This window comes from Pagrus pagrus (assembly GCF_965226575.1).
Source record: "Pagrus pagrus genome assembly, chromosome: 20".
NCBI lineage: Eukaryota > Metazoa > Chordata > Actinopteri > Spariformes > Sparidae > Pagrus > Pagrus pagrus.
In genome coordinates, this window is record NC_140207.1 from 3872268 (window position 1) to 3891212 (window position 18945).

Sequence of the window (18945 nt, forward strand, 5' to 3'; positions counted from 1 at the left end):
TTGCGGATGATTTGCAGAAGACTTTAGATTTATACATGATGATTTATAAGCGTATTGTGATCAGATGTTCGATGGTCATAAGCATCACAGGAAATTGTCTAAAAAAAATCCACAATGACGGGTTCAAATTCACAAGCTACTTTCATTATTTCACCACTCAGCTGCATTTTTATATTAGTAAAGGCCCTCCAACCTCTAACAGAGAGCCTGTTACTTCCCAAAGTGGCTGCTAGGGTGAGACAAAGTTGTCAGGCTTAATCAAATTTTACGAACATTTGGGCAATGGCTGGTAGTAATTTCCCACTCTGTTTAGAAGTAAAGGGCATGCGAGGCAGATAGAGTGGGTGTGCATTTGTGTTTGTCTTTGTGCGAGGTGGTTTGTTTGTATATTTTTTTTTCTTTATGGCTCGGGTTATGTAGGCCGCATCTTCACTGTTTGTGTGCGTGTGTGTTTGTGTGTGTAAATGGCCTGTTAGCCATCTGAAAGCAGTTTCCCTCCCCAGATGATGAATCCCTCATATGTTTTTGATGTCGTCCATGAAAGCAGTTTGCGCATTTAGACTTGCAACCGCACCGCGCCCCATTTCCACTGGCTCATTTATGCACATAATAAAAACCGCTGCACGATTGTATACCCAATTTGCCAGGTGGTTATTGCTTTCTAAATTGAATGAGCCACCCTAAGTGTGATGGCTGGAAGTTGTACGGAGCTTAAAGGCACCATGATAGTTCCACTGATTTTAGTAGAAACAGTAGAAGAGCAAAACAACACGACACACAAAAGGAGAGTTGACTTGGGCGAAGGAGCCGAGTGCTGTAGCCGACTGAGCTGGAGAGACGCTGCATATCGTTCCCGTAGAGAGAAAAATTTGGGATACTTGTTCTTTGCTTGCTGTGACAGCAGCTCTCTCTTGCAATTTGGGACCAATCCTCTATTGAATTTCTTTCTTTGTCCCTTATCTTTTGTGTGTCTGTTTGTGTGTGTGTTTGTGTATGCACATGCTGTATGAAATGTGTTTTTTTTTTTTTCCGCCCTCACAATTCAAGTTAGATTCACCACATTCTGTGTGTTGTGTGGACATCTGCACAGATAAGTCGCACCCGGGAGTGTGGGCGGGCGACAAAGAGGACATTATACTTTGGTCCACAATGTCCGTGAATAGGTTTCAGCTTGAAGTACACAAGTCTGTATGCGGGCTCCTACATGTTTGTCGGGCTTATTCACACACAGGCGTGTGACACCGTCTCAGCCTGCCACTCTAAATTCAAGTTTGATGTTTATGTGACCTTGACCAGTTCCATCTCAGCACGATGGTGCAACCGCATCTTTCTCTTCGTCCTCCTCCTCCTCCTCCTCCTCCTGCGCTGTGACGGGGGGGGTTGATCTGCACCGGAACCCCGAGGTCATTTCACCGCCAAAAAAGCAATAAAAATGCACTCCTACTTTTAATAAAGCAATTATAACTCATTGCCGAGTTCAATTAATTTTAAGTTTTCCATTAGGAGAGAAGTCTGAAATTGCCTGAGAATTGCTGGAAATTTTTACAGCAGAAATGCACTGGTGGTGGAGCGTCATGCTTCTCACAGTTACTTTACATTTCCATGGGTGGAGGTTGGGGGACTCGTTTACTGTTTCACTAAAGTATTTCCAGCAAATACTGAATTTTCTGTTTTTTTAATTTTGTGTTTTTGTTTTTTTTCTCCAGGCGCTGTGTATTTAGAAGGAGGTTTGGAGGAGGCACGGCAGCTCTTTGGTCGACTGCTCTTCAACGGCGAGGTAACTGACAGTTTATTACTCGAGTCTAATTCGGTTTCTGTCCTTTGCCACCGTACGAGATGTCTATGTGCATGTGTCTCTTTCATGTGTATGTACTCATCTCGTCTTCGAGAGGAGCTGCGGACACACTAGACAAGATTTTTCCTATTTCGGTCTGTGCAAGACAACTGTAACATTTTCGCCAATCTGGTCTCTTTTATTCGCTCAAACCCACACACTGCATGTTTTGGCAAAGTACCACACGTTGCACGATATTGAGGCCTTGCCAGTCTCAGAACCTGAGATCTCCCAATGCTCGCTCTACCCCGCAATACTTTTGACTAGCCGCTTATTGTGTGTGCACTGATATGCACAAAGATAAAACAATATGACTGAGACAAAAAGAAAATCTGGATGAAGCCATAGCTTGGCTTGTATGTTTTGCAAAATGAACTGGATGTGTGGAACATTGCGGTTTGCCAGTCTCCAGCAGGACACCTGCTATTGTGTGTGTGTGTGTGTGTGTGTGTGACCAGCAGGCATGAATAATTGATGAATGAATAAGGATTTTGCATTTATCCTGGCAAGAAATATTATGAATCAATTAAATGACTTGCAGCACGTCTAGAATGTAGCAGCAGGCCCGGTTCTAATTGGGCATTGAGGGTTTTGTCTGAGATTCAGTTGGTGACTCCCACGCACTTCAGGACACACGGTGAGATCCATCAAACATGTTTGATCAAAACCGGGAGTGTTTGAGAGACCGGATCAGAAAACCCCACACCACAAAACATCCCCAGAAGATTGGCGTTATTGGAGACGACCCCTCCTGAAAACATCAAATACAATCTGATATGCTGTTTTATTTACATGACTCTTCGGGATCAAGACAAATTATTCTACATTCTTTCAAATCCTACCCGTTTATCATCAAGTTATTTTCCACTTTAATTGACAAAACATTTGGCCCTGATCTGTCTTCATCCTCGGCCCAGTTTACAGCGAGTCTCCTCTGCCGCGCGACCAGCCATTGTGTGAGAGCGCTGACAGTAGAGGATCTGCTTCTGTGTGGAGAGCTGAAACGTCCTCGATTCTGTTTCACTGTCATCCTCCGGCCATGAAAGTTGACAGCAGTTATCGAGTTGTCAGAATTTGGAGGTCTTTATTTGTATGATGAAAGATTCCAGTAAAAAAAAAAGAAAGAAAAAGCTGAGTTTTTGGAGCTGCTGAACAGACACAGATTTAAAAAAGCAACTACTGAATCTTAAGTCGTGGAATAACTGTACTGTAAAGAGCAGAGACTGGAAGCACTGCTTAAAAACTGCAGTCTACACACAGCGCAGACAAAGTGAACCACGCGCTAACAAACATGTCTTCTCATTACAGAAGATCCCTGCTGTTGCTTGTTCCTATGATAGTCCAATTGATGATGGGATATGGAGTATGGGCGTTTTGTTTCTGCAGGGAGACAACAGATGAGAGGAAAGTTAGGCGTGCTTATGACAGGATTTCCAGATGGAGCGCACGAGAACAATGAGTAAAAGGAAAGACAAAGACGGCGTGTATTAGAAGTAACATTTCAAAGGAAGCCAAGTAGACAATGAGAATGACATCAGCTGCAGAAACTGTTTAAACTGTGGTCAGTCTCAGATGAAATGGTCTGTGTTTGATTTAGTAATAATAATCCATCAGACCTTTCAACCTTAAGTAATTGGCACGATCTTAAAATCAATGCTATAGTCTTAATGGAAGCGATGTAAAAGGATGGGCCAAATATGTGATCCATTCTCTTTGTTCTGTTTTAAAGTGTCTCATCAGCATTTTGAACCTGAGCTTTGCAAAAAAAAAAAAAAAACAAGCAATTAAATTGGTCAATACAAAAGTAATAAAGCTGAAATAACTTTCTCCAAAATCTTTGTGAACCTTTGTGCAAGATCTTTAAAGTTTAATTAGAATTTAAGTCATCAAGATTTTCTCCCTAATACTCACGTCTACTCTTCACAAAAGTATTTCCTGCACACAGGGTCAAATTGCACCTACGTACGTTTAGGAAGCCCTACACGGCCACGGGTCAAACACTATTTCCTCCGTTTTCCCGTGATAACGAGTATTATGTTTTTTATTTATGACATTATTAGGAGATAACACCTGTTGTTTTCCAGAGATAATGAGATCAGTTTGTCGGGGTCATAGGGAGAAACAATGAGAAACTCCACATGTAACATCTGTTGGGAGAAAGTGGAAGTATAAGAAAACTGTCAGTCATATAGTCGTATACTAAAGTGTCTGATTCCAGCACATGGTCTCAAGTTAAATGTAATGATCAGCGTGGTTGAAACCTGAACTGAAATGTCTTCAACACAAAGCCAGGTTGCCACTTAGTCAAATCAACCTGTAAACCTGAAGAAGTCAAGCTTTACACTGATTTTTGAATACTTAAAGTGACTACGAGGAACTTTAAAGCGTTCACGAAACAGTCTGGTGATTCCTCCGATGATTATAAATGAGCTGCAAAAGCAAACGAGACCATCAGCGAAAAAACTTTTTCCCAAAGTAACTGGTAACTGCTGATAACTGTAGCTGCTGCTCACTAGTTTCCTCAGTTAGCCGTGCAGCTAGCAGCCCAGTTAGCTGTCTCTGCCCCGGACTGAAAACAACCAGGGGAAGTGTCGGTATTTACACGGCAAGCGCTTCGGACCACCGTGAGCAGGATGTTTTCAGGGCCAGGGCAGAGGCAGCTGACAGATATTCCCAGGAGAAGTTGTCCAAACCAAAGTTTGAGTGATTTTCAACTTTTGGTTTGAAACTTTTTAGCTATGCAGACTAAGGATTGAAATAGTATGGCATGTCACCCCCCTGCTGAAGCTTCCTGATGGCTGCTCTGTCATACAAAGCTGCGAGGAGACAGATGGACACAGACCAGAAAGCCAAACACCAGCCGGGTGGTATGATGGGTTGTGGGGGTGCGGAGCTGTGGGGCCCGACCAGAGAGATGGACAGACAGACAGACAGACAGAGGGAGGGAGAGATTTCTGTGGTCTGCGGGATCACTTGAATCTGTCTGTATTTCCAGCCTAACACGACAGAATTGGTCCTCACATTGCACATTACCAACCTAATGAGATGCCGTGCAAAACTGAAGGACTCCACACTTCCCCTCGCACAACCTGGATGGTTTTGCTGCCCTTATTTGTCGGTACGGTATTCCATTCACACATGGTTGATCAGTCCCATACCCTCCTTTTCTCTCTCTGTAACAACGGGATGCTGGCTGGTGCTCCCTCTTGTTTTCTCCATCTTTCCTTTCCATTTTTTCCCCTCTCTCTAACACCCCAGGATGTCATTACCCCCACAGATGTTTCGCTCCAGTCCTCTTATGACAAGTCAACACAAAAGCTCCACAACTCCGGAGGTAGAATTCAGAATTGACTACCAAAAACAAAGCACGCATGTAATTTCCACCTCAAGACCCAGCCAGACAAACAGTGGCCCCATTTTTTTTTCTTTCCACTTTCTCTCCGTTATTCCCTAATTGGTATGGCATTCATGGCTGGAGCGCAACAGTTATTTCCATCCACTTGTTTTTCTCTCAACACGTCACCTTTGCTGGCACCGGTTCCCAAACAACGGGGCTCTCGCAGAGGATGGAATGTAGCTTCATTGCACACAGACGCCCGGAGGAAACAATAGATGCTAATTTGCTAATGACATTACTGTGGAGGTTATTAAAGCATCAGCAGAGACGCAGGAAGCATCTTCTTCAGGGGGAGCTGCTCGATTGCTCCCAACCTGGACTCAACAGCAGTGCAATATCAGTGGGGAAAAGATGTTGATGCGACTGAGCTGTCCTGGGGGAAGTGCCTCTTTTGAGGAGCAATCACCATAATGATGATCTCACTGGTTGCCCACAGGCTAATCTGTTGGCTTTTATTAACACCAACCGCACAAGCACTCAGACGCCAAATGTGACAAAGGTTGCTGTGACAACTGAGATGGTCACCCTGGCACTGTTGCTTTTTAGTAGTGTGGCATTGCAGCCTTCTCCCTACCTCCCTCACTTCTGGGTGCAGTGCCAGAAAGGGTTTTAGCAGCTTGCCTCGAGCAGAAAATGGCATAAAACGATCAAAATCTTTCACCCCTTATTCTCCCCATTTTGATGTTAACACTTCTGGTATGTATTCTGAATTGAATGGCCCCATAAATCAGGTTTTTAACTGTATTTGATAATCATTACCTACTCTGATATTATTATGGTCTCTTGGTACGCCAGTAGAGTGTGCTAGGCTTACATGCTCGTACGGGTGAAAGGCTGGCTGACGACTCCCTCCACACTGAGGCCACTTCAGTGGCTTGCAGCAGCAGTAACCCCTTGTCTCTGTTAGGAGCATTCAAGCTGCATTAAGACAGATCATGTGCTTTATTTTTTTTTTGAGGAGCATCCACTGGGCACGAGTCTCTCTGAGTCTCTATGTCACAAACATACACTCCACTGTTTTCACTGAGCTACTTTACACCCTTCAGCGTCTCAATGTCCCGCTCTGTTCATATTCTTTTACTATTTTTATTCTTTGTTTAATGAAAACTACAGTTAATTTTTCTGAGCGCAAGTCTTTTCTGCTGCGTCCTTGGTTTGGCAATAGCTCGGAGAATGACTGTGTGTGCACATTGACACAGGTCTGTTCTCCATTCACATACACTCCGCTGCCCACACTCGCAGGAACTGTGGAAAGTTCACCTCCGCCGTGAATCGCATGGTAGACTTCACCGAAGAGTCAGCATCAGTTTTCCCATATTGGAAGATCACCTTGACCATTCACTGAAGGAAGCCTCCGTTTTGGACTTAGAGCCGCTTTTATGTTGGTATTGATCAGCGACGCTATCTCCTATTGATCTCCCTGCTGCACTACTACGTTTGATGGATTGATTGGCAGCCTGTAGCTAGAGACCAATTTGTCAAGGAGCATTGGACCTTGTCGGAGAAGAGCACCATTATGTCCCAATCATGGATGGCCAACATTCCCAGGGGTGTGTGGGGTTAGGGGAGCGTGTGTGGGCAGCGGGTTATAGCGGTGTTGCCTATTCACGGTTGGCTTGCGAGCCCTTAGTCTTTGCAAGACCGAGCCTGCGTCTCGTCTCCCCCGTGGGTTGCGGCTGCGCCGATTGAAGCCCACCTTTAAACGGAGATCATAGGCGGCTTCACCAAGTTGCTTTTTTCCTCTTGCCTTTTAATTTCAGCTCTCATTATGGGTAGGCCGTTGACATTCAAATAAACATGTTTGCATATGTTTTTTCTTTCTCTCTTTTTTTCTGTTTGTAGCACAAGAGCTCCATCCTCCAAATGGCTGTGATTCAGCTGCTGCACATGATGATTTGTGCCCCCAGTAATTATACCTTCCTCGTGCTGGGAAAGAGAGAGAGAGTAGGGAGAAAAAAAACCTGTTGTTATTCTTAAATCCCCACTCGATGCCGGCTTAATCATTGTCTGCCTTGTCTTCGCAATGGCTGTAATTGAAACATTAGCTGTTCGGGTCTATATACAGCATGTGGGCGGATCGTGTGCGCCCTGTGGACGGATTTTAATCATAAGCCACGATCGCACGCCAAAGCAACTTGTGCGTACTTCACTTTCTGTATTAGTTTTTTATGCCTTTTTCGGTGTTTTCCTCCTCATGTTCTGCACGCTTGTCCTGCGTTTGAGATGCATCGCTTTCGTGTGTATTTTACAGCAATTTGTGTGGCTGCAAAAACGCTACGTCAAAAAAAAAAAAAAAAAGCATGCGATCCATTAGCCGGTGGTATTGACTTTCCTTCAAGCGATGCCATCCTCCACAGCCAAGAACCCATGTTGTATTCACAGGCAGGCTCCGTGTTGACTTGATACCTGCTATGTACTTAGTGCTTTTCGACTCCAGTCCCAGGCTAAGAGACAAGCAACCGAAAGGAAGCATTTGCTCAAACGTATTGACCACTTTCATGAATTTTTCATCGGCTGCTCAAGGCGATGGGTTGCCAGCTGGGTGGGTAGAGGAGATGAGGCGCCCATTCGATGCCGCTGACCACACACACAACCCCCCCGTAGGCTAGAGACGCATTTTAAAGGTTTATCTCCTTGAACCTTTTAAACACCTGAGTGATACTGTACTTTAGAGGCCCTCGCCACATCTCTATCACCGCTATGACTCACCTAACATTAGACCCCAGGCCCAACACTGCTTCTGACTGCCGTTGTCCTTGGCAACAACTTGAGCCACAGCTTATACTCCCTCTCTCTCTCTCTCTCTTCCTGCTATCTATTTCTGAGCCTCTGTCTCTCTACCATTCGATCTCGTCTGGTTACTACAGAGCAGGGTTGAGGAAACATGTTGATCTAGCACATATTTCTCTCCACAGGCAGGGGAGGCACAAGGAGTCCAGCCCCTGTCAACGTGTGTTGTCTCCAGAGACAACACACCTCTCACAAGCCAAATCCCACCAACCCCTCCAACCACAACACCCCTCGCCTTGCGCTCACATCCACACACCCGCCTCCCACCTCACTCCCCAGTGGGTGGTCGATATACAGACCTCTTGGTCTGAAAATGAGATGCCGACTCATTTGCTGCTATTTTAACGCCCCCCATTATGGCTGCTGATGGCACCTGAGAGCACTTGGCCTCAGAAATGAGTGTTCCTGACATCTGTGGTGCATTGTCACCATCTCAGATTGTTTCGCCCACCACAGAATCAATCTTTCAGTGTTAAATTAATTATTATTTCTGATTTTTGGAGTGCGTTGTCGCTTCTGTTGGTGTATCACCACCAATAAAGGCACAGCATTTTAACATTTTAGCACCTTTCAGCCATTGTTTTGGTTTTTACGATAGCAATTTTGTTTTAATTCACTCTTATCGCTGTCTTTAATTCATTTCCAGCCGGCGCAGGCGGCAAGAAAAGCTGTTAAAAAGCTACTTTACACGCGTCTGCTCGGCACCTTATGGCAGACAGACGATCTAGCGACCAGCTAATGAACATAGTGGAGTGTTTAGCTGCAAAGGAGAGAAGACATATCCCTCAGGAGTTAGCAGAAAGCACAACAGAGGCTTGACTTTTCACATTGGTTGTACAGCACGAAATATAAATCACATCACCAGAACCAGAAATTGTTTAAAAAGATAAAGTTAGGGTGGTTAAAGTGCTTTACAAATAAATTAATCCACCTAAAATATTATTAGGATATTATAAAGATTATTTGATATTAAAGGTTAAACTGCAAACTATAGAGCTGGCTCTTAAATATATTGTTTAATGCAGTAATGTTTAAATGTACCATTTTTTTTTAACACTTATAAGCAGTGACAGACAATTAAGCAACAAGAAAAGTGAAGAAAAAACAAACAAAATGTTTTTCTAGGAACATGACTGCAACAATATGTCAATATTGTGTTTACAGCTTGTTCCACTGACGCCAAGTGGCCAAAAGAAATCAATGACTGCAGCTTTAATAAACATGGTTAACCAGGACGTGCATAGTTAATGGGAGCCCAAGGGAGCCATGCTCCTCGTTAACTACACTCATCGTTTGGATAGTATTTTATCCAGCGCAGTTTATAGCTGGTGGGTCGAATACACAATGCATTCCCCGGTCTTTTATCCTACACATCCATACACATCAGTTGTGGAGGATTAACAATCTTACCTGTGGCTCTTGACTAAGCTCTCCAGTTTTTTTTTGGTCTATTTAAGTCTTTTTAACTAAAGCGAATGGCGGACAACGACAACACCGATGGATTTGGTCGGGGATCACTTTCAGAGCGATTTGATGAACGACAGAAACAGTCACAGCAAATGAACAAAAATCAATCTTAATTCACAGGATCATCAATTTGCTGGATTTTGTGGATATTTTTCAACAAAATAATGTTGCAGGAGTGATTATAATATCGGTTTCTAACTGTAGCTGACCTCTTTTATGCAGGCTAATTGATGGCATTTAGCAAACACTCTCAGATGCTCTCCTCTAATAACTCAGTGGTCATTTATACAACTTATTAAATGTTCACACTGGACTGGAAATCACACATCGCACTGAAGCTATTTTCAAGTGAGACATGCCGCCGAACACTCTCTGAGTTTGTTTGGTCTTTACTGAAGATCACCAGTATAATTACTCAAAAAGTATGAGGGATGGAAACTCTAAAAGACTGCCTTCTAGCTTTTTGGGTGGTTGTTCCTCTGTGTAACGTACAGCAGTAACAGGTGGACACAGCTGGAGCATGCAGCCAGTGCTTGGCGCCGCTGTAGCTGACTTGGTAGAGCATGTATGGAGGCTGTGTCCTCGCTGCAGCAGCCCAGTGTAACATACAGTGGTAACAGGTGGACGCAGCACTTTCTGTTCATGGTTCATCGGTGTGGATGCTCAGATCATTATTGTTTGTTGAAGCACATCCTTTCTGAATATTACGCAGGATGTATTTATTTCTCTTCATTCCAAAATGTGTGATTTATTCTCATGTTTATTTCTGTTAGACTGATATTTATTTAAACTCGGATGACCCTCACGCTGTAATCTCTTTCGTCTGACTGCTCGTCTCTCTCTCTCTCTCGCCCCCCCTCTTCTTCTCTGTCTTTTCAGAATCTACGGGAGGTCTGGCTGCACTACCCATCACACCCCCTGCAGGTTGGTTGAAAAATGTTTTATTATTGATGTTTATTTTGGCTAGGTGCCTCTCATTAAAAACTCACCTCACCCCCAAGACACAAAAGCGTTCTCCCATCTTTGAAGTTTTCCAGCCCGAATGTATGTTTTTCCTCTGTGTGTGTGTGTGTGTGTGTGTGTGTGTGTGTGTGTGTGTGTGTGTGTGTGTGTGTGTGTGTGTGTGTGTGTGTGTGTGTGTGTGTGTGTGTGTGTGTGTGTGTGTGTGTGTGTGTGTGTGTGTGTGTGTGTGTGTTGCTAACAGAGGTGGGCAAGCTGTTAGTTATTTTGCCTGAGGCTGACTGAGTGCTTTATAGCTGTCACAAGGCCCCCGGTAGCCTTCAACTAGTCTGCATTGTTCTGCTCGCTGCTCTCCATTTTGGTCGAGACCCTAATCCGCTTTTTCATTCACTCACCCTCTCTTCCTCCTCGCCGTTGCTCCTTTTCTCTCCTCTTTCTCCGCCGCTCCATTCTCCCCTTCTCCTTCATCATCTATCTCTCTCTCTCTCTCTCTCTGCCTCTCTCTCCTTCTGTTGTGCCGTTCGTTGCTTTTGCATGATCTGCCCAGAAACATTGAACATGTCAACAGTGTTTGTTTGAAATTAGGATTTGGAAGAAGAGATCAAAGATGCCATAACAGGATTACAGTCCCGAATCACATGGGGCCTCCAGGGACCGTCAGGCATCCTTCTCTCTGATGTGTTTGTGTGGAGAAAGTGTCTCTTTGTGTGTATGCCGAGACTCGTCTTTAAGCAGTTTATTCTCTTCATCTCCCGGCATGCGCATGAGGTCTGCGCCTTCGTGTGTACATTCGCAAAACAAAATAACATCGCATTTCTATATGTATATATGTGTTTAAACCTCCTCACCCTTTTTTTTTTTCATCCCAAAGAAGCTCCACAGAGCTGGATGTTTTTATTTGAGCTCGTCAACTCTCTTAAAAAAAAACCCCGGCTGTATCCAGCAGTCTGTTTTTTCCCGCTGAGTTGCACAGCGGAGGCCCCAGCGGCAGGCACCCCGGTTAGGGTGGAGCCCCGGGGTCAGCCCTACAACCGCTTTGTGTTGCGAGGAGGAACCACCACAGAGTGCTGCATGAGTAGTCATTAGCCGCTTCAGAGCGGTTTGCCTCATTACCACACACTGCGCGTGGCTGAGGTTTCCTCTGGGTGGTCCCCTGCCAGTGGGGTAACGCCTGTTAAATTGTGCCAACCTCTTGGTTGCTTGATCGCATCCTGACCTTTTGTCTTCAGATGATGATATCCAAGAAGGTTCACACAACAACAATAAAAAAAAAAATCTCTCCCCTCATTATTTATTAAATTCTTTAGTCCATAATTGATGGAGGCTCCTTGGAGTTTAGGCTGGAAAATGATGCCCAATACGTCTGCAGAGAGGTAACACGGTGTCAGCCCCCCTCCGCTGCCCACCAAGACGAGGATGACAACACAGAGGTGAAAGAGGAGCTCGCCTTAATGAGATTTGATTGGATGGCAATGGCAGCTCGCCATGGCGTGGGTAATTATGCGTTCACCCGCATGCATGCATTAGCCTCGCCACCGTCGTGCCCGACAGAGCGCGGTGGAACGCTTCGAGGCACATCTTTATGTCTTTCGTGTTCGCCATATTCGCACCAGCGCATCATCACCCCCGGCTCTCCAGAATAATTTAGCAGAACGTCATTTACGTCGAGTCGGGATTTCAACATTTTTCCTCTGGTTTATTGGGGAGATACACGAGTGTCAGGCTTTTTGGGCCTCAAAAGACCTCGGCTCTGATTCTGCTTTCTGCCTGGACTGAGCTGAAAGTGATGCTTTGAAGCCATTTCAAACGTGTTTTTTTTTTCTTTTTTTTTTCACAACTGCTGTTGATTTTTTTTTTTTTCCTCCTCTCTTCACTTCGTTTGAAGCCTTGCTGCTGGCCATTCCCCCTGAAGGATAGCTAGCGCCTATGAGTGCTGAACTCGTCAGATGCCGTTAGTTGTGATGCATGACATTTAAACGCCTTTCCTTAATTAACAGAGGGAAAAAGGACTGGAATGAAATGTTTCTTAGGACATATTGGAAGATGGAACCATGACATTACTGGCGGCACTCCAATTAAAAGACTGAGTTTAAAAATACATCTCAGCTCTACGTGCTGGCTTGACATGGGGACTTTGAGAAAGCTGTTTACTTGTCATTTCTTCATGAAAACACAAAATAGATGCTGGAAAATGAAGAGAAGTGTCCGTCTTCCCCTGGAGAGCCTTGAATGCAGGTTCTTTTAAAAAAAGACGCTTTTATACCGGCTAAAACGGTCAATTGAATGTGCTTTAGCTCTCCTTTGAATGTCCGCATGAAATTATGTGGCTCGATGTTTTCTTTTTCTTTGGAAAAGATGTCTCGGTCAAGCTTACAGTCGTACCACGCAGAGACCAATTAGATGTTTCTAGCAGCCTAATTAATGCAGCCATAAGGAGATATCTCTTGATTCAACAAACATGCATGCACATATTTTCTGAGCATTTTATTTTTTTTTAAATGACCACAGACTTGAGCAACTCCTGCATTTAAAACAAGAAGCTTGTTTTCACGAACCCGTCTACCTTTGAACTCACCGAGCACCTTAAAACCGATATTAAGAGCACAATCTGCAGCGATGTTTCTCAACCAGCAACCTTTCTTTCAAGACTTATCAAAGTCGTGAGGCCGGGGAGTCTCTGATACAGCCCGCTTTGGAACAAGCAACTAAACCGTGCGACCGCTTCAGCGGAGATATTAATTGACCGTTTGAGTCACCAGATTCAGAGAGAGGGAGGAAAAAAAGCGAGCTGTTTGACTTAAAAACTTAATGACGAAGAGATTTCCATCTGCTGCAGATCATCTGAGTTTGTTTTGAGGCGGAGTAAAAAACACACACTCTAAACAGGCCCTCAAGCAGCGCATACTGTAGAGGTTCATTTCATTTAGGGGATTTATTTGACACTCTTATGCGGAACGATTCCATTGAGCAAGTAGAGGGTTTGTGTTTTTTTTGTGGTGTGTGCGTGTCTGATTTGAGGATCCTTGAAGCGGTCACGCTGGTTGTTACTGGGCGCATTTTTTTTGCTATTTTGAGTATTGAGATTCTGTCCTTCGCTGTTGCTTCTTCTCATTTTCGGTGTTGTTTTTATTCTGTCATGGATGAGTACATCTAACACATTTGCAAAAAAAAAAATATACACAAAGGAAAACAACACAATTAAGTGACCCCAAAAAAAAAAAAAAAACCCAAATCATTTAATGAAGTAAATTACAATGAACAGCACTGAAAACAAACGAGATGTTTTAAATTATGCAGAAACAAATGATCATTACGGCTGCAGAGGCTGCTGCGCTGTGTTACACATTTAAATTAAGGTTGTGACATCCATTTTTAAGTTCATGTTTATCACAAATAGTTCATGGTGAAAATATTTACTACTCATTCCACAAATCACACCACATGGACAAAAGTATGTGGACACTGCATCCATATACGATTCCCAAAACCATCTGCATTAATGCCACTGATGCTGGATGTAGAGCTGCAATGATTAATCAAACAATCGATTAGTTGTTTATTCTGTTTGAGGATCGTTTATGCCTCCACGATAGCGATAGCTATGGCTATGTTTTCGGGTTGTCGGTTTGTCCGACCCATTCTTTGAGCCGTGAGGAAATTTCGTCAAATTTAGAGCAAACGTCCGCTCGGACTCAAGGATGACCTCGTTAGATTTTGGTGGTCAGAGGTCAAGATCACGGCGTCCCATTCTTGTTAACGCCATATCTCAGAAACCAGCCTTGAAAGAAACGTCTTCAAATTTGACAACATCCACTTTAGATTCATGGTTGAACTGATCAGAATATATTGGTCAAAGGTCACCGTGACCTCACAAAATACATTTTTGGCCATTACTCAACAATTCATATTATAATTCTGACAAAGCTTCACACAAATATCTTCTGTCCAAAAGTCAAAGGCCAGGAACAACAACTGAAACTGGTACGCAGAGGCAGACAACGGTTTCTTTACTCCTCCATGACAGTAAACTGATTGTCTTTGGGTTGTGGACAAAACGAGACATGAGGACGTCATCTTGAGCTTTGAAGTCGGTTTGGTGTGTCTGGGCGCCAAGATTTCCCCTCATCGGATCAAAAGACTCCAATTCCAAACTATGAGAAAATACTAGACTGAAGTAAATCAAAGTTTTCTCTTCTTTGCACGCCCATGTTTTTGTTACCAAATCACCTTCCTTCTCCTCGTCAGGTCCAGGAGCCTCAGACGGACAGGCAGCTCATCGAGACGTCACCGGTCCTCCAGAAACTCACCAGCTTTGAGGACTCTATCGGCGTTCTGTTCACACACGTGCGTCTTCTGGCCAGAGCCTTCACCTTGAGGACCGTGGGCTTCAACCACCTCACCCTGTGAGTATGCGGTCAGCGTTTGTTTGTTGATAATGGCGTTACAGCCAATTAAAATGCAAAGTGAGGCGCCAGTCAGCCAGATGTAATTTGCAAGGATGCTGCAGACCTAGCCCCGACTTTGTCTGCTGTTCCCTTCAGAGGTGATGAGGCATGAGGCATGAAGCATTATAATATATAATATGATCGGAGATGCTGGGAGTTTATCATACGTCGAGCATTTTAAATTGTTGTTTCTGATGTGAATGCGGCAGCCGCCTCCTCCCACATCATCATTATGTTTACCCCCTGCAGCGCATACATTCTCCGGCAGACACTAAGACTGCCTTTATAACAAGTGATGTCACATTCACAGCACCGCGGTGAAAGATGCCTCTTTCACAGTTTTCTTGGCCCGGTGCCTAATCCAAGGGTATCTGTAGTCTGCCTGTACCAGTGAGGCCATAACCCCCACTGCCTCATGGGAAATGTGCTTTTTGATTCACTGAGTTGTCCAAGATTGAAGGTTTGAAATACATCTTTTTCATTTATTGCAGCCACGTCTCCTATCTGAGAGATTATTTTCTCTCGTGAAGTGAATTCCTCCATTCTCACTGAAATAATTATGTTTTTTTCTCTTTCATCCAGATTTCATTAAGCCAGAGTTCAACATGGACGTTTTTATTTTCTTCCTATCAAAATACCTGTTAAAGGTAAAGTGTAGGAAATATCAATGTATTCACCGCATTGAGATGAAAAGATGGATAAAGTCTCAGCTTAGTTCCTCTTTATCACACGCACTGACTGCAACTCGTCCATGTGTCGTCATTAAAAAAAGTAAAATACCCATAAATTAGCAAAAACATCGAACTGCTAGAAACCAGAACAGTTTTGGAGTTAAAATATTTAAAGAAAGGATACAACTATGGCTTACTGAGTACTTCTCAGTCTGTCATGCATCAGTATTTGGAGTATTGAGATTGCCGTATCGATGTTTTGCCCCTCCCCTACTATACAAATTCTTTACGTTATCAAATAATAGACTTAAAGTTAATTTTCATGTTTATTTCATCTGCATTGCTCTCAAACTTGCATCGAACTGCAACACTTAGTTGGAGTATTTCCCCCATCATCTAACCCCACCCAACTAAACTTAAATGGATACCGATTGCCGAGGACGTAAGCTTGCCTCGATCAGGCCAGGCTGATGCTAGATATACTCAACGGTGAGCCGTTATACTGCGCTGACATATATCACACTGTAGCTATGAGATATGCACGATATGAATTTGAATCACATGCTTCTCATGGACACGCTGATCAGACAACCAGTGATTTAATGTTAAACTTCCTGACCTGTAGTTTGATAAGTAAACTTGAGGATAAGTAGTGAGCAAAGATGGCTGATTTAATTTTCCATAGCTATAATCATACTTGTTTCCCTCCTCCACACTGCAATCATGTCTTCTTTCTCTGAAACTGTGAAAAATTAACACAGCTGCCAGTTTTAATCTTCTCGCCGATGGAAAGCTGATGTTAAGTTCACTGTACTTAAGGTATCCTTGGCAAATAGCAGCTACTGTGCTCAGACGAGGGCTTGAAAATTGCTTCCATTTTGTTCATTCTTACTTTACGGACGGTGATTTGTCGTGGTCTCTTTCTTGTGACAAATGTAATTATTGTAAGTCCACTAAGTGACCTAAATGTACAGTCCTTCAGTGTGTTGGGTTGGAGAGGTGATGTATCCGGTTCGTCAGTGTTTGCTCTTGTTAATTGCCGTCTTTCACAGCGGTGCCGTTATGATTTCAGCTCTGAAATGTGAAAGGTGTTTTTTTTTTTTCTTTTCTCCCAGGTGTCACTTTGACACTTTGTTCAATAGCCAGTAAAAGTTCCAAACATCTGCTCGGACTCGGAGAAAGAAGTGCGGCTCGGTCGTGCGGTCATTGTGTGGCTGCGGCGTAACCTTGTCCGTTCATCGTTGTACTGCGAGTGTGACAAAGTTTGCCATTTTTTCATATGAAAATATATGAACTAATGTCACCGTTCACTCCAATCTGAGGTGTTTTCTGATTATGAGAGGGCTGCGGAGGCTTATCTCACTTCTGAGCTTTACAACACAACACAATAGTGAGTTTGACAGCTAAAGCAAATTAGCCTTGGCAGCACACCTCTGATATCTTATTGGCAGCCTGCTCTCTGTAATTGCTTGCTTAGGTTTGCCACAAGGACACTGCTCCGTGTGTGTGTGTGTGTGTGTGTGTGTGTGTGTGTGTGTATCATGTACACACTTTCACACATACACTACGCCGCTGTGTATCTTCTAATCCATCACTTAAATGTCAAACCTCTCCCCACTCATGGTCAGTGAAGTCGATTAGAGGTCCAGAGGTTTGTCTCCCGCTGAGCTTTACTTTGAGGACTTTCCAACTCAAGGTTGATACCAATGTTGTTCTGGAAGTTGGCGTCACATCCAGCCGCTTCACTTCGCTGTATGTAATGTGGGAGTTTAACCTAGCGCCTTTGTTTATTTCACATAATTGTATTTTTTATGTTTCCTGCAGCGAAAAGGAAATAATTCATATATTTTCAGGGTAATTTATGTTCATTAGCTCATTAGTGGCCAAAGGCAGGTTGACCCAAATAGAGCCGACTGACTTGAAAGCTAGAACTGAGCAACGGCTGCCCACAAGGACCAAAGGTTATAAAAGAAAGTAGGTCACGCTGGCGTGATGGAGAGAAGAAGGAGGTCAGATAACGCAAAGGGAAGGTCAGACAATAAGGTAGACAGCAGATGAGGAGACAGGACCCGGGCCGGCCTTTGGCCCATCACTTTATGCAGAAATGGAGGACAGGCTGACCTAGAAGAAGACAGCGCAAGAAGAAAGTACGCGAGTTGACCCTGTTGTGAGGCAGTCGAGACCGGAGGCTACCATCAGACAGCAGAAATGGAGAGCCGCGGCCCCCAGGCGCCGGGCTTCCTATCTCCTCTCACAGCGGAAGAGCCGGGTGTTGCAAGAATTTCAGTGTTGGTGAAAAAGAATCCGTCTCTCTTCAAGTTGAGTTAAATGAAAGTACACCTCGCTGTGCTGCTTTGAGGGCAGTCACTTGAAACATTCATACAGGGAAGGATCGTTTTACTAAATGGAGTCAGGTTGGCCGAAGTTGAAAGGCAACGTTTCTGGATTATTTCGATTTTGAAAGAATGATTTTTTTAAGAAACACACAGACGCGGTTGCTGCTTTATTCTGAACCATCACGGTGGTTTGGCAGCAAGTTTCAGGTGGAAAATAAAGAGATGGGTGGTTCCTGGGTATGTTCTGCTTCTGTTATTTTATTTTACACCCAGATTAGGAATTATTCTTGCGCCATTTGTAATTTTTAATCACTTTATTTTGCGAAACCTGCACCGCTGTTCACCTCACAGTTAGACTAGGTGTACTGGTGTTTTGCATGTGTCGTACAGGCTACGTGATGCTTAAATTTCCCTTCCTCAGTAGAGTGCATACCTCTACCAAGGCCCAACGGTCCCCTTTAATTCAATGAAGCCTGATCCAATATCAAACTCAATAGCCTGCATCAGTCTAAACCACCTCTAACTGCTAGTGTTGCAGTGTTGTACCGCATTCACGGTGTGACGGTTATCACAATATGTACATTTGCTTTTCTACGGTCTTGAATCCGACCACGTTAGTGTTTTAGAAATATATATTTTTCAAGTTTATAGCAAGTTTTATGTCTGTCGGGACAAAACAATTTTTGTTTTCATTCCTTGAAGTCACAGATAATAATTACTATAATAATCGTGAAACCTTGAGATTTTCTATAATGATTTTAATTATCTCCATCGTGCTGTGTAAGAATAATAGATTTTTATTTGGATCTGCTCACTCATAGATACCAGCCGCCTTAATACATGTGATTTTCTTTTGCATTAATTCCTAAGAAATTAACGAAAATGTTGAAAAATGCGAGTGAGAAAAAACAATTTTGTGATCTGTCCCTCGTCCTCAACCGTCGTTTATCCAGATCTGCACCAAAAGTTAATGTGGTCGACTCTGAGCTGAGACTCGTCCTCCATCCCAACCATCGTGGAAAGTTTTTTTGTGTAGTCCTGCTGA

General features: G+C 43.6%; 1 protein-coding gene across 1 annotated transcript in view; it reads left to right on the forward strand.

The window, feature by feature from the left end:
- drosha (drosha ribonuclease III) overlaps positions 1-18945 on the forward strand; it is a 99372-nt gene that overhangs the window by 57331 nt on the left and 23096 nt on the right. Inside the window, exons 23-25 of the mRNA XM_084339857.1 lie at positions 1707-1777; positions 10368-10412; positions 14694-14851. Of these exons, the coding sequence (XP_084195983.1) occupies positions 1707-1777; positions 10368-10412; positions 14694-14851 (274 nt within the window). The remainder of the gene's footprint in view (positions 1-1706; positions 1778-10367; positions 10413-14693; positions 14852-18945) is intronic.